The sequence below is a fragment of the Astatotilapia calliptera genome, chromosome 4 (assembly GCF_900246225.1).
Source record: "Astatotilapia calliptera chromosome 4, fAstCal1.2, whole genome shotgun sequence".
Classification (NCBI taxonomy): domain Eukaryota; kingdom Metazoa; phylum Chordata; class Actinopteri; order Cichliformes; family Cichlidae; genus Astatotilapia; species Astatotilapia calliptera.
In genome coordinates, this window is record NC_039305.1 from 806,750 (window position 1) to 820,000 (window position 13,251).

The 13,251-nt window shown below is 45.8% G+C and overlaps 1 protein-coding gene across 1 annotated transcript; it reads left to right on the forward strand.

The window, feature by feature from the left end:
- Positions 1–6,313: 6,313 nt before the first annotated feature.
- Positions 6,314–11,651, forward strand: LOC113020127 (nucleoside diphosphate kinase B-like). The gene is made up of 5 exons (XM_026163837.1): positions 6,314–6,396; positions 8,292–8,422; positions 9,481–9,582; positions 10,744–10,856; positions 11,429–11,651. Exons 2-5 carry the CDS (start codon positions 8,306–8,308, stop codon positions 11,544–11,546), a joined length of 450 nt encoding a protein of 149 aa, XP_026019622.1. The 5' UTR covers positions 6,314–6,396; positions 8,292–8,305; the 3' UTR covers positions 11,547–11,651.
- The last annotated feature ends 1,600 nt before the right edge of the window (positions 11,652–13,251 follow it).

Below are 13,251 nucleotides of genomic sequence, written 5' to 3' on the forward strand. Positions count from 1 at the left end.
ACTGGGAACACGAAGGTGTCCGCAGTGTCTCGGTCTGCTGAAGCACGAAGACTCCTGAAGAACACACCATAACCCCCCCTCTACCAAACTTTACACAGCGCAGTCAGACAAGTACCGTTGTCCCGGCAACCGCCAAACCCAGACTCGTTCGTCCATCGCCAGATGGAGAAGCGTGATTGGTCAGTCCGGGGAACACGCTGACACTGCTCTAGAGTCCAGCGGCGTGTTCTACACCACTGCATCAACACTTGATGATGTAAGGCTTGGATACAGCTGGTCACCATGGAAACTCAAAACTTGTTGAGCTCATCTGAAGGCCATGTGACGTTCAGAGGTCTGTATCTGTTGGCTCTGCAGAGCCTACGACAGCAGCACACTGGACCAAGCTGAGCTCCTGAGAAGCAGTCTGCATGCTAGATGCTCGAGTTTATACACCTGTGACCATGCAGGTAAATGATACACCTGAATGCAATGATTTGGATGGGAGAGTGAATTTTTAGACAATATGGTGTCTGTCCAGATGTTCAGAGTAAAAGCTGTGCAAAATAATTATTACAAATTCTGCCATAACCAGTGCCCTCACAGTTAACCTTCACTGAAACAGCGCAGATCACTCCTTAATGTTTACTGTCTGCCTTTCAGTGAAAAAATAAAAAATTCTCGGAATAAATGGTACAAAGTCATCAGCTTCTTCCTGCAGCATCCTGTACATTGCTGCCATCTTGTGGCTGCAGTTTCAGAATCAGAATCAGAATACTTTATTGATCCCTGGGGGAAATTATTTTTTGTTACAGTGCTCCATTTTAAACCAACATTAAGACAAGACAGACAATACGCTAACTAAGAATAGTACAATATATACATATATATACATACATACATACATAAGTCACTTATAAATAAATAGCTGGAAAAGAAACATGTGTAGCTGTAGCAGCAAACAGTGTGTTAGGTGGATGCGTTGTACAGGGAGATGGCCACAGGCAGGAATGATTTCCTGTGTCGTTCAGTGGTGCATCATGGGTAATCTCAGTCTCTCACTGAACGAGCTCCTGTGACTGACCAGCATGTCATGGAGTGGGTGGGAGGTGTTATCCAACATTGTCTTTATCTTGGACAGCATCCGCCTCTCCGACACCACCTTGAGGGAGTCCAGCTCCATCCCCACAACATTGCTGGCCTTACGGATCAGTTTATTAAGTCTGTTGGCATCTGCGACCCTCAGCCTGCTCCCCCAGCATGCAACAGCATAGAGGATCGCACTGGCCACAACAGACTCATAGAAAATCCTCAGCATTTTCTGGCAGATGTTGAAGGACCTCAGTCGCCTCAAAAAATAGAGACGACTCTGGCCCTTCCTGTAAAGTGCTGTGGTGTTTTTAGCCCAGTCCAGTTTATTGTCAATGTGTACTCCAAGGTATTTATAGTCCTCCACAATGTCAACACTGACCCCCTGGATTGAAACAGGGGTCAAGTGTTTCCTGGTCTTCCTGAAGTCCACGATCAGTTCCTTGGTCTTTGCCACGTTGAGCTGCAGATGATTCTGCTCACACCACGTGACAAAGGAGTCGACCACAGCCCGGTACTCTGTCTCATCATCCCTGCTGATGCATCCAACCACCGCAGAGTCATCAGAAAACTTCTGAAGATGGAGGTCTCTGTGCAGTGGCTGAAGTCTGTGGTGTAGAGGGTGAAGAGGAAGGGGGAGAGGACAGTCCCCTGTGGTGCCCCTGTGTTGCTAATCACCTTGTCAGACACACACTGTGGGAGACGTACATATTGTGGTCTTCCTGTCAGGTAATCAACAATCCAGGACACCAGAGAAGCATCCACCTGCATCGCTGCTAACTTATCACCCAGGAGGGTCGGCCTGATGGTGTTGAAAGCACTGGAAAAGTCAAAAAACATGACCCTCACAGTGCTCGCCGGCTGGTCCAGATGGGTGTAGACACGATTGAGCAGGTAGATGATGGCGTCCTCTGTTCCGAGACGAGGCTGATAAGCGAACTGAAGGGGATCCAGATGTGGTCTTACTATGGGTCGCAGCTGGTCCAGGATGAGCCTTTCCAGGGTCTTCATGATGTGGGAGGTCAGTGCCACGGGCCTGTAATCCTGGGGGCCACTGGGACGAGGCGTCTTTGGTACAGGGACGAGGCATGATGTCTTCCACATCACCGGGACCCTCTGCAGACTCAGACTCAGCATAAACAGTTTATGAAAGACTCCACACAGCTGGGGGGCACAGGCCTTGAGGACAAGGGGACTCACTCCGTCTGGTCCAGCAGACTTGCCTGAGTGAAGTCTCCTCATTTGCATCTCAACCTGGTATTGAGTGAAGGTGATGGGTGGGGGAGGGGTGTCAGGAATCTCACAGGAGGCAACATGTGAAGAGAGAGGCTGGCACAGTGGTGTGGCTCTGGATTCCAGGCTGACTGCAGGTGAGGTTGTGGGGGTGGGAGCAGACACTGTGGTGTCGAATCTATTGAAAAACAGATTCAACTCATTGGCTCTATTCTCACCTCCCTCAGCTCCCCTGCTGTTGGTTGGCCTGAATCCAGTGATGGTCTTCATGCCCCTCCACACCTCTCTCATGCCAACCCGTTCTCACTCCCAAAGCGTAACATTTTACGCTAGGTGACAAATCGTCACCATATTACGTTTTCGGCTACCCACCACGTTCCTAAATGACGACCTCGGAAAAAGAGGAAATATGAGAACCGTCTGGACTGAACCTACACATGTTCGCTCTTATTCTTCAAATCGCTTAGAAACACGCTATTTAACATCATTACAGTCCTGGTTAAGGTCAGGAATAAGGTTATGGTCAGGGCTAGGGATAAGGTTAGGTTTAGGGCTGGAATACAGGGCTGGAACGTCTACTCCCGCGGGAGCGTCATTGCACTGGATTTCAGCCATAACCCGCCACGTACCATAAGAACGCCAAAGGTCTCCTTTCGCGTTCCTCAGGAACGCCGCGGGACGTGACAAAACGTCGACATGTTACGCCTCGGGAGTGAGAACGCTCTGCTCATGCTGTTCTGCTGGAGTTTCCACTCCAGCTTCCTCCTGTAATTGTCCTTAGCCTCTCTGATCTTGTCCTTTAGTAACACCTGGACCTTCCTCACCTCCTCTTTGTTGCCCCCTCTGAAAGCCCTCTTCTTGTTGTTGAGGAGGGCTTTGATGTCCTTAGTCACCCACGGCTTGTTATTTGGGTAACAATGAACAGTCTGAGCTGGAACAATGGAGTCGGTGCAGAAAGTTATGTAGCCTGTGATACACTCAGTAAGCCCATTGATGTCCTCGGCGTGAGGCTCACAGAGTGTTTCCCAGTCGGTCACCTCGAAACAGCCCTGTAGTTCCGCTATTGCCTCCTCTGACCACCTCCTAACATTCCTGGTGGTCACAGGTTCCCTCCTCACAATTGGCACATAGCGGGGGGTGAGGTGAATCAGGTTATGATCTGACCTACCAAGTGGGGGGAGGGAGGAGGAGCTGTATGCATCCTTGACGTTAGCATACAGTAAGTCTAAAGTTTTCTCTCCCCTGGTGGGACAGTCCACATATTGTTTGAATGTTGGTAGTGTATTGTCCAGTGATACATGGTTGAAGACACCCGAGATCACAATAAAGGCACTCGGGTGCTGAGTCTGTAGCCGAGCTATGGCAGAGTGGATAGAGTGGATTGTTACTGTTACTGTCTCTGAGCTGCTGGGAAACCTGAGCCTTGTAGATGATCCTGGTCTGGATGGAAACCAGTATGATAGGCCAGCTCCATCCTGTCACCCACACACGGTCGGAGGAGCTTGGAAAGAAGTGATTGGATGTCTTCACTATGGTTTCACCTCTGATGAGAGGTCTGCTCAAAACTTCAAAAAGCTCGGTCACTTTCTTTCCGAGCTGCTTAGACTAGCATGACCACAGCCGACACAGCACCTTTGTTTTTATATGTCGAATCCCTTCATGGTATTGATCGAGACCCATGCTGCACAAGGCTTTTAATTCAGATGATTTTTTATTCTTTTATAAATATTAAATTGAGGTGTAAGTTTCTGTTTCTGGCCTCACAGAGCAGCCAGCACCAGCACAGGATTTCAGAGAATATGACTTATTAGTGTAGAATAACCTCAAATGTCTGCAGTAGTAATACCACATTAATTATTATTGAAATACATATTTCTACTTATTTCTTACTTACTGAAGTATATTCAGTGTTTTTTTGCTGCTTCTTTGTTTTTTAAGTTGCACCGCATGCATATGAATACTGTGTCCTGGTTTTCTGATTAGCAACGATCATCTGACATTGAGCAGGTAACAGCTGGTTGAACAGCCACACTGATCATTTTACTGCAGCTGAAGGAATCTGGAGCGTTTTTAACTCTCAGGTCAGCCTGCCCTCTGGGGAAGATTTGAACCTGAAGTTAAGACAGACAGCAGTCCTGTGGGGATAGAGGGACTCTGTGGGTCAGTGAAAGCAAAGAAGAGGTCTCACAGCTGTGGCTCTGCAGCTCCAAGTGCATCACAGTATAAGAGCATTAGCAGGTGGAGTGTGTGCGTGATCAGGGGGTGTGTGTTTTCATTTCAGCTGATAGGATCCCTTTGTCCCCTCCTCAGGACTGTTGACCCGACCGCGTGCCCCTTGGGAGGAGGGTGATTTCCATCCCTGATTAGGATAAGGTTTATATTTAGGGTCAAATTGGGGGAAGGGTGAAGGTTGGAGCTTTGGATTAAAGACTCGTACAGAAGCGAGTGTGATTTCAGTTGTTATATAACAATCGCCCTCCCTTATGTAAGAATTGCACCTCTTCAACTTACAGAGCAGCAACGGAAAACAGCGTCGAGGAAAGGATAAAAGGAAACGGTATTATTACGAGTTCACAGATTTCTAACAGTCAGCATCCAGGGCTGCAGTTCCTTTAATGACCAGCAGAGGCTCCAGCAGTGAATGAACAGCACGGTTTATTCAATAAGACTTGACTTGTACGATCTACTGCAATATCAAGCGCCTTGAGCCAACTGTTGTTCTGATTTGGAGCTGTATAAATAAAACTGAAAAATTGAAATCAGACAAGACAGAGACAGAAAAGTGTTCAAGGAGCTCAGAGATCAGAAGGTTCAACACAGGCAGAAACAACAAACCCTAGATAACAGATATCACAGCGGGGATTTCAGCAAAGATGGCGGTTAATGACGTGCAGCGCTGGCGTTCAAGCACCTGGGAAGTGGGAAAAAAAGAGCTCAGTGCATCATGGGAATGCCCCAGCAGCCTACTGCGGTGTAACTCAGGGAGGATTCAGCCCTAACTGTGGGCTTCAGCAAAAAGGAAAGGCTGATCTTAGAAGCAGATGTCTGTCTGCTGAATCCAGACTGGGAGCTGGTTCCAGTCTGTGATGTGCTCGTTATATAAAACAAGTATAAATGAATTTAAAATGCTGCAGCTGCTTTAACCCTGACACACACCAAGAAGAGAGAGCACATTACTCTGATTCTCAGCTCCTTCCACTCACGTCCTGCTAAATATAGAGAAAAATGCAATGCCCCACTTTTTGTCTCTAAGTCTCTCGATGGTATGGGCCCAAAATATATCAGGGGTATGACTGCTGAGCTGGGTAGGTGTCTCAGATCCGCAGGGTCGGGTCAGCTTGTGGTGCGCAGAGTTCAAGCCAAACATGGTGAAATGGCTTTTAGCCATTAAACTGCTGCTGCTTGAATCAGCTCCACAGTCAGCACTGCTAACCTGAACATAACATATTTATGTTTATGTATTTATGTCAACATCTTTCTCTCTGCTTTTGTAACTGAGCCTCTGCTTGATGATCTACAATCACTGTTTGATGATTTTAGAGATAAAACTGTTAAATGTGCATGAAGACATTTTGTAGTTGCACACAATAAGATATTTTTAACCCCCCAAAAAGTGAATAAAGGAGGTCTTTTAAAGTGGAGAGTTTTTATTAAAGTTTGCAGTTTTAGAAGAATGTTTGCTGTTTGAGGACATTTTGGATGGTTGTGGAAAAGACACAGGTCCCCACAAAGACAGGTAAACAAAAACACATACACACATAAATATCTGTCAACAACTGACACAGATTTAGACCCACTGTGCACACACACACGCACACACACACACGCGCACACACGCACACACACACACACACACACACACACACACGCACACACACACACAGACACACACACACACACACACACACAGACACACACACACACACACACACACACACACACACGCACACACACACACATATATATATTTCTGGAGCCCCTCCCCCGCGGAGAAGCCTTTAAATAGAGCCGCTCTGTGGTGTTGTGGCCTTGGTGATCACATCCCCGCCGCCAGCAGATCGTCTCCACAAGTTCTTCTCCCATCCCAGAACCAAGGTAGCTATCAAACACAGACGCACACGTATGCAGCAGATCACATTTTTACTTCATGAGCAACTTTCTCCTAATATTAAAAAGATGTTTTACAAAACATTTTCAAACTCATACATTTGAGTTTTGGTATAAAATCAGTCAAAATATAAAATTTAAGCTTCCAGTTAAAATCTGATCCGCACAGAAACTTTACAGCTGATAAAAAATAATCCACTTTTATATGATATCTGCGCCTTCACAGACTAAATATGATAAAATTATTTAGTGACATCGTGTGTGGGATTCTCGTTTTGTTGGCTTCTTTTTGAAATGACTTCAGTCTTGCAAAACTTTGTAACTTTGCAGCCCGCTGCACTCTTGGTGTCACAGCTCTGCTAATGTGATATGAAGGTGCAATTAAAAACCAAAAAGTAATGGAATCAAATCAATGCTACTATAACTTGATTTTTTTTTAACTGGAACTTTCCAGACATGCCCACCGGGGACAGAACTTACAGAGTGTCTTTGACTTTAAACATAATGCTCTCCTCAGCCTCATATTATTCCCACAGGCAGAGAGACCACATCAGACAGATTTATGGTCAGCTGTTAGAAACTAGTGAATTTCTAACAGTAAAGTTTGAACTTGTCTTAAAAATGTTCAGTTTAATGAACTCAGTTTAGGGAAAACATGTCAAAGGAATAATGAATGTTTTAAAAATGTTTATTATGTCGCAAGTCTGCAGCAGAAATCTGCAGTTTAAATCTGGTAAAAAATGAAGCGTTAAATTGGTGATGTAGGAGCAGCAAATGTTTTTTCTCTGACCGTCTCTACAGCTGTTTCCTTGTGCACGAACGAGCTGCGAAATCAGTGTTTCACAAACCAAAAACACGTTTTTTCATCAGAATTCTTGTTTTTAGTTTGACGGGCCTGTTGGAGGTTTTTGTAAATTTTCAGCAAATAAAATAATTTCTGCATATGGAGGCTGAACTTTTAAAACCTCAGAGCACATTACAATCATGACATCTTTAAAGCTGAAATTTTAGCCTCAGAGCTGTCAGATATCAGGGTCTCACTTAGTTCACTGAAATCTCAGATTATCGTGGCCAAGTTTGTGCAGACAAGGACTATTTTTAAATATGCATATATGCACAATGAGAACATTTTCTGGAGGTATAAAAATGCTGAGAGCAGCTGTTCTCTAACAGCAGGCCGTCCCACCTGCTCTCAGCTGCTGTCGGCGTCACGCCAGCAGATTCCGGCGGGCAGTAAAATTAGCAGCGGGGCCTCCGGCACGCCGAGGCTTTGTCCAGAGTTATGAGCAGGCTCAGATTCGAGCGGCGGTTGCTACGCCGGGAGAAGAAGAAAATGTGGTCCAGGAAGCTCAGAGGCAGCTCTGGTTTCACATCAGGGGGAAATTTAATATCGGCAGCTCTCACTGAGCTGTGACTGAAGGAGAAAATTTGATGAGATGTGTCAGGATAAAGCAGACACACCTGAGAGGGAGGAAGAGGAGGAGGAGACACTCACAGAGACAAAGATGAGACAAATGTGGTTTTCGGGGTAGATGGGTCGTTTCCCTCCTTCTGGCCGTGCTTCGTGTTCAGCTCAGCGGTGTCTCCTTCACACATCTCCAGCTTCATTTTCATTCTGTCCAAAAACACTTAAGCCTTCGGCCCTGCAGGCTCCTCCTCCTCTGCAGGAATCTAAACATGTTTAGGAAACTATCGATCAAATTTTACATTTGATCGAAAATTTAAAAAAAATATATTATAAAACATTTCTTATTTATAAAATATATAAAATATTTCTGTATGGTTTAGTTTGAGGACACACTGTGTGCTGTCAAACAAACGCTCATCAAAGAACTCATCTCGTTTCCTGTGGGCTGACTGATCACTTCCTGTTTCCTGTACAGCCTCCTAAGCAGACATGGAGCGTACCTTCATTGCCGTGAAGCCCGATGGCGTCCAGAGAGGACTGTGTGGCGAGATCATCAAGCGCTTTGAGCATAGAGGCTTCAGGCTGGTCGCCGCCAAATTCGTGCAGGTAAAAACGACGCCAGGCGCCACAACTCACATACAAACAACTGATCAGCACATACTGACCACCAGCAGGGGGCGTTTCTTCTCTGCTGCAGTTCATTTGTTCATAAAAGTGCAGCTGTCAGCTTTAAACTGAGGCTTTGAACCAGCTTCATCAGAACAGAGTTCCATTCATAATAATCCTTCTTTACCTCACACCAAGCCTCGTTGCAGCCGCTCATCATCTATGTCTGAAAGCTCCTCCCCCTTTAAGGCAGCTTTCTTGATTAGCAAAACTGGATTTGAGCAGCAGGTGGGTGGGGCTTCTATGCTCCCTCTATGACATCATACAGATCCCAGATTAGAAAAAACAGCATAAAGTGAGTGTTTAGAGCAGCCTGTTTGTGCAAAGCGAGCTCATTATTCGAGACTTCAGTTTGTTTAGTATGAAAGTCCACACAGGAACAGGAAATACATGACAGGAAATAAGACGAGGGTCACTACCTTGAGTTGTTTTCCTGTATCCTACATGAAAATTCTGTAATTTCAGAATTTTGCTCATATGAAGCCACGCTCACGGATCTCTGATGATCTGCAGAGTCCAAGTGTTCGAGCCGGTACGGTGTAAATATTAGAGACGATGTAAAAGGCTGGAGCGAGCCAAGCAACATGGTGTGACAGGAGGTGTTCGATTAGAGGCGATGACAGGGGCTGAGTGCTTGGCGTTGTTGAAGTGAAGCCAGTCGTCTCGGTGGATTCATGATGAACATGCAATAAAACACCTGATACCCCCCTCCCCCTCCAGCCCCCTCCTCTTGGCAGTCCAAGTGTGGATAAAACATGGATGTAACCTCAGGTTTAAAAAAACTGGGGCTTGTTTCACCACTTGTGCTCATAAAGAGCTCAGATTGGATAGAAGCCTCATGCTCAGCTGATGAGTTTATGGTCTCAGTGTTGCTGCTTTCAGGCCTGACTGAATAAAACACAAAGTTCATTTTTAATACTGGTCCCGTCGTTGGGCCGTGGCCACCCAGTGACTGACTCGCCGATGAATGTGTAACTTCCTGTATTTGGTGTCTTCAGGCCTCTGAGGACCACATGAAGAAACACTACCTGGACCTGAAGGACATGCCTTTCTACGCTGGACTCTGCAAATACATGTCCTCTGGACCCGTCCTCGCCATGGTAACACACATACAAACACACTCAGCTCGCCTCTAGCGCCGCCATCACACACATATCTTTCTCGCTTTATCTCTTTCCATTGCCTCACTCGTCTCTCCATCTATTCACACCCTCTCGTGTTCAAGGCATCGTGCTCCGACCTGCACCGGACAAACATAGGAGACTTTAATCATCCAAGCTTTATTTAGCCTGACCTCGCACACGTTTGCAACCAAAAGGGGATAAAAACAAAACTGCAAACAGTTTGAGTTTGAGAGGAAATATGAGGCACCTAAAACTGCAGTTCCTCTGACATCCACTAGAGGCTGCAGCAGGGAGTCAGTCCCATTTTAAACGTTTACAGCAGAAATAAACACGTTTACATCCTGATACACAAACAGCTGTTGTTTTTTATAACTCACCTGTTTAAATTGTATTAAGGCTTAAATTTTGCATTATTAGGGGCGTGGCCTTTTTGAGTGACAGGTGGATGATGGCGACTTAGGTTTTAGGCTGTAGCTGCTAGCTGTCTGCTAGCTTCACCTCAACCGAACCTCTGGACCTTGTTTGTGCAGCTGGAGCCTTTTAATGATGTGATCTGACCATTAATATGGCTGCTGTGAGGTTAATGGATCTAATGGATCTACACTTTGGGTGCAATCGCCAAGAAGGCGCTATCAGCAGGGGCGCCACTAGGGGGCGCCACCCCCCCTCAAACAGATCATTATAGATTTCAAAATCTTATTTGGTTTTCATATGTATTTATTTTCAATAAAATCTACTTTAATAATCATTCTCTCTTTATTGACATATTTTTCATTAACCTATGTTTAAAATACAACTTTGTCAGTGGTCTTGAGACTTTTTGTCCAAAACTAGAAGACAGTGTTTACATTTTACTTCTATTCTGGGTGAGTTCAAGAGCGCCCCCTATAGAGCAGCAAGTCCACCGAGGAGGCAGTTCCTGACAATTTAGAATATTTAATTTGACGTGATGGTGACAGAAAACTGAAACTGGTGACATCACAGTGGTCTCGTCCATCTTTTAGATACAGTCTATGGATTACACTGGTTTGTTCTTCCTGTATCACTAAAGTAGAAAAGAACTAAAACTGTTCACCTTTCAACGTAAACATCAAAATTCAGTTCAGCTGTTTGTAAGTGTGTGTTTGTGCATTCCAGGTGTGGGAGGGTCAGAACATTGTGAAGCTGGCCAGGATGATGCTGGGTGAGACCAACCCCGCTGACTCCAAGCCCGGCAGCATCCGTGGTGATCTGTGCATCAACATCGGCAGGTGAGCAAGCGACCACGACATGACTGCCTCTGTTTTATAACACAACATCACGCAGAGCAGACGGACCCACACAACTCACAACACTGTTGTTTTTCAGCCAGTAATAACTCAGTGTAGTAAAGATTAGGATCTCAGTGGGATAAAAGTGTCTCCTCCCAGTCCTCCATCCCGGCTCCCCCCGGCCGTAGCATCATCAGTATCACTGTAACATATTTCACTTAGCCTTACTGGACACACACACCATGGTCGGGAGTCAAACCCCCGACCTGAAGGTCCAAAAGCAAGTAGTGTTACCACTGCATTGTCCAGCTGCTGTGTGTGTGTGTGTGTGTGTGTGTGTGTGTGTGTGTGTGTGTGTTAAGACATTAGAAAACTAAAACACTCACAAAATGTTAATGAGATCTCTTAAATTCATAATATTTTAAAGTCTTAACAAAATGTGAAAAATTTTAACGCATTTTTGAAATGAGACATTTTCTATTAGCTGTCTGAAAGAACCCCTCCCCTCCCCCCACAAACCCTGAAATCATTGATCAGTTATTGATCCGCACCGATCACCTCCGTCTCCACAGGAACATCATCCACGGCAGCGACACCCTGGAGAACGCCAAGATGGAGGTCGACCTGTGGTTCAAGGCCGAGGAGTTTGTCACCTACACCCCATGCGCCCAGTCCTGGCTGTACGAGTAAACCGGCCCCATCCACCATCATCCGTCAGCCCCGCCCTCCCTGCAGTCGATCGTCGATCAATCCACAACATGTAGCACTTATCAATAAAGTGTCATGTTAACAACAGTCTGGATGTTTCTGTGTTTCTCTGGGTGAACGCGGTTTCTACTGTTATCACCAGCAGCAGCAACCAAATCCCTCCGCCTCTGAAAATAGTGCCCATCGAATCCACTGTCTCATCGTGTTCATGTGATAAAAGGCAAGATGCTGCATCAGGTCAGCTCAGGTGCTGATTATTGTTATTAAGACTAAACAGATGTTTTTGTGGTTTCGAGCAGCGATGGCGGCTGATGGGCATCGTCACTGCTGCCAGATCCTCATGAGTGTAAGACGCCAACGGCACACTGGATTGGCAGTCCAGCCCTGCACTCGTCTGTTCATAAGTGGCCAGCTGGCATTGAGTTAGCTGTGCATCTATCAGATACCCTGTCTGTAGCTGTGAACCTCAAACTCATTCTGGTGTTTCTCTAGCTTTTATTTAAAGTTCTTCATCATTTTTCAAATGATGGATCTGACTTAGATCCATTAACACAGGCCTAAAACCAGCTGGGGATTCCCCAACCGCCTGGAGAGTGGTTACTGCAGGTTGCTTGGTTTTGTTGGGTTGCAAAGAGGTATGCAGGGGTGCACCAAAAACCTCTGTGACTGTGAAAGCAAAAGGACATAGTATTTCTGTTGGGGACTATTTTCAGCAGCAGTTTGATACTGGTTTGAGTTATTACAAGGGAAAATTAAAAAACAAAAACTGTGGTCTGTGCTGACATACTGTATAAGTAAAGTGGAATCTGATTAGCTTGAGTCATCAACACCAAACAGCTGGTAGCCAAAACACCAAGTATGACCTCTACTCGACTTCAGAGGGCGGAGGCATAAACCCACACGTTCATGGCTGAGCATGAGTAATGCGATGCTGATGATGAATGAGAGAACTCAAACAGACCCATCAGCTGAATCCTACCCTCCTCAGCAGCTGACCCGACATCAGATAAACTGTCGGACCTCCAAACTGCTGAGTACAGTCCAACGGGCCAGACCCAGGAGGGAAACCCATCAGGCTGAAACTCAGATCCAGAGTGCCGGCTGATGAGCTGACACTTGTTCCTTTTTACAGAACTGAGACGCAAAGACAGAAACAGACCTGTGACGCTTCCAGCTCAGTTAATTATGTGGATTTGCTGATGTTGACATCTTCCTCTCCAAGTATGCACTCCAGTCCAGAGCTTTTACAGATTTAAGGTGTAAACTGCCAATCAAAGGGTCAACAGTTCACCAAGATCCAATATCAAAGTCCCGATTTGGGCCAAAAAACCTTCAACACACGTGTGAAGGACCCACGACCCGACCACCCCTTCATGCTTTTCAGCATCTGCATTATTACGGTGGCTGTAATAACCAAGTGGGGAATTCTGGAGATCACTGCCGTTCTGAGGTTCCTGCTTCACGTCCATGGATGTCACAAACCGGACTGAAGAGAAAAGGCAAACTCGGTGATGTCCAACAACCATGAAGTCATGCTTGACTTTGTGCCATGAACTGGCCTGAAACAATGGTAGTCTGCAGCTGCATGCTGAACTTTCGTAGTGAAAAGTTTCCACCTGCCAGTCCATGTCCATTCTCACCTGTAGTCCGGAGATCTGGGTATTGGCACGACTGAAGTTGCAAATAC

Bases quoted from the DNA above. Each gene is read 5' to 3' on its own strand.
- LOC113020127 (XM_026163837.1), top strand. From the start codon at position 8,306: ATGGAGCGTACCTTCATTGCCGTGAAGCCCGATGGCGTCCAGAGAGGA. The intron at 8,423-9,480 runs GTAAAAACGACG...TGGTGTCTTCAG, and splicing joins TCGCCGCCAAATTCGTGCAG to GCCTCTGAGGACCACATGAA. The intron at 10,857-11,428 runs GTGAGCAAGCGA...CCGTCTCCACAG, and splicing joins CTGTGCATCAACATCGGCAG to GAACATCATCCACGGCAGCG.